The 1,321-nt window shown below is 33.7% G+C and overlaps 1 protein-coding gene across 1 annotated transcript; it reads right to left on the reverse strand.

Moving 5' to 3' along the window:
• Positions 1 to 69: 69 nt before the first annotated feature.
• Positions 70 to 1,308, reverse strand: LOC108628223 (odorant receptor 22c-like). The gene is made up of 6 exons (XM_018029992.2): positions 1,229 to 1,308; positions 988 to 1,107; positions 827 to 917; positions 619 to 752; positions 300 to 432; positions 70 to 239 (listed from the first exon to the last, which is right to left on the reverse strand). The coding sequence occupies exons 1-6, from the start codon at positions 1,303 to 1,305 to the stop codon at positions 192 to 194; spliced, it is 603 nt and encodes a 200-aa protein (XP_017885481.2). The 5' UTR covers positions 1,306 to 1,308; the 3' UTR covers positions 70 to 191.
• Between the last annotated feature and the right edge of the window lie 13 nt (positions 1,309 to 1,321).

The raw sequence follows: 1,321 nt of genomic DNA on the forward strand, positions 1-1,321 counted from the left end.
AATTAATTGTTATTGCTCCCATTGTATTTTCTATAACTATAACAATGTTAAATTAGTTTTATTGCATTTGCATCATGTACAATACAGATTTATTGGGTTTTAGCATTGAGCTATATAAAATTCAGATGTTTTATGTAGCTCAATGTTTATTTCACACTAGTTCTTTATTTCTGTTCATTTAACTACAATGTTTAAACTGATTTCAATACGGTGAAGTACGAAACACTCGCTTTCACGATCTGAAACGAAAGCACTAATAAATACAGACCAACTATCTCATTAATTGTTTATTAGTTTACCTCAGCAAAACTGTCCAATTTTAATTGTATTAATCCACCGGCGGTTAATAAAGGAGGAAGCAGGTTTCTCCGTAATACCAGAACTAACAATGCTTGTGTCCTCACGTCTGCATAATACCAGCATGTATGGTACCTATAGAATATTATACGAACATTCTATAAAACATAATACTATACACAAATCTGACACTAATAATTAAATAATAAATTCATTGCTAGTATATTAACATGGAAAAATCTCGTGTGATAAAACAAATTTTTAAGAAGTTTATTTTTCTAAATATTAAAGAACAACATTCAAAGTATGTTTATTTTTCACCCCTCCTGGTAGACGATGTCATGCAAGTCGATCACGAATTGGCCTTGAACCGTTAGAAAGAAGATATGTATCAGCTGAGTGACAAGGAATCCGTAATATTGATAAGTCTCCATAGTCAGCGTTACCGAAGCTACCTATTGTTTTAGACAATTCATATTTGCACCATTATTAATTTCGCGTATTAGATCAAGAGCAAGACGTCACTCACTTTTAGTAATGTGATAGTAAATGTCAATACGACTACACCCACTTGTATGAATAGATTCAGAGCATACACGCTCTCGATTTCGGTGAGAAACCTGGTGTTAAATCTCGTTTAACAAGCGCGATCTATTTCTTATTTTGTAAATTTGTTCATACGATACTAACGTGAGAGCTCGTTTGTGAGTTTTAATAGCGTAACATACTTTCTTGTACACCAACTCTTTGTTGATTTTCTCTGAGTTTGTCAGTGAATAACCGGTGCCCATGGAATACTTGAAACGATGTCTACGATAATGTTCAACAATATTTAAACAGAAGTATAAAATTTAATAATCAACAAGCTCCTCTAGTTTCGTTGTATTCTTGCTATTGTTTTATGATTAAAAATGGAAATGGTGATGATTACCCAGCAAGGGACAGTAGGCCGCAAACGTGTTGCACCATGTAGAGCAGAATCGTGTCGGTTGCGATGAAAACGCACATCGTACTCAGCATGCAT

This window comes from Ceratina calcarata, unplaced genomic scaffold (genome assembly GCF_001652005.2).
Source record: "Ceratina calcarata isolate Rehan_Ccalc_2016 unplaced genomic scaffold, ASM165200v1 scaffold513, whole genome shotgun sequence".
In the NCBI taxonomy this organism is placed as follows: Eukaryota; Metazoa; Arthropoda; class Insecta; order Hymenoptera; family Apidae; genus Ceratina; species Ceratina calcarata.

Excerpts from the sequence above, each read along its gene's own strand:
- LOC108628223 (XM_018029992.2), bottom strand. The coding sequence starts at position 1,305 with ATGTGCGTTTTCATCGCAACCGACACGATTCTGCTCTACATGGTGCAA. Across the intron at positions 753-826 it reads TTACTATCACATTACTAAAA|GTAGCTTCGGTAACGCTGAC; the intron begins GTGAGTGACGTC and ends CTAAAACAATAG. Across the intron at positions 240-299 it reads AATTGGACAGTTTTGCTGAG|ATCGTGAAAGCGAGTGTTTC; the intron begins GTAAACTAATAA and ends CTTTCGTTTCAG.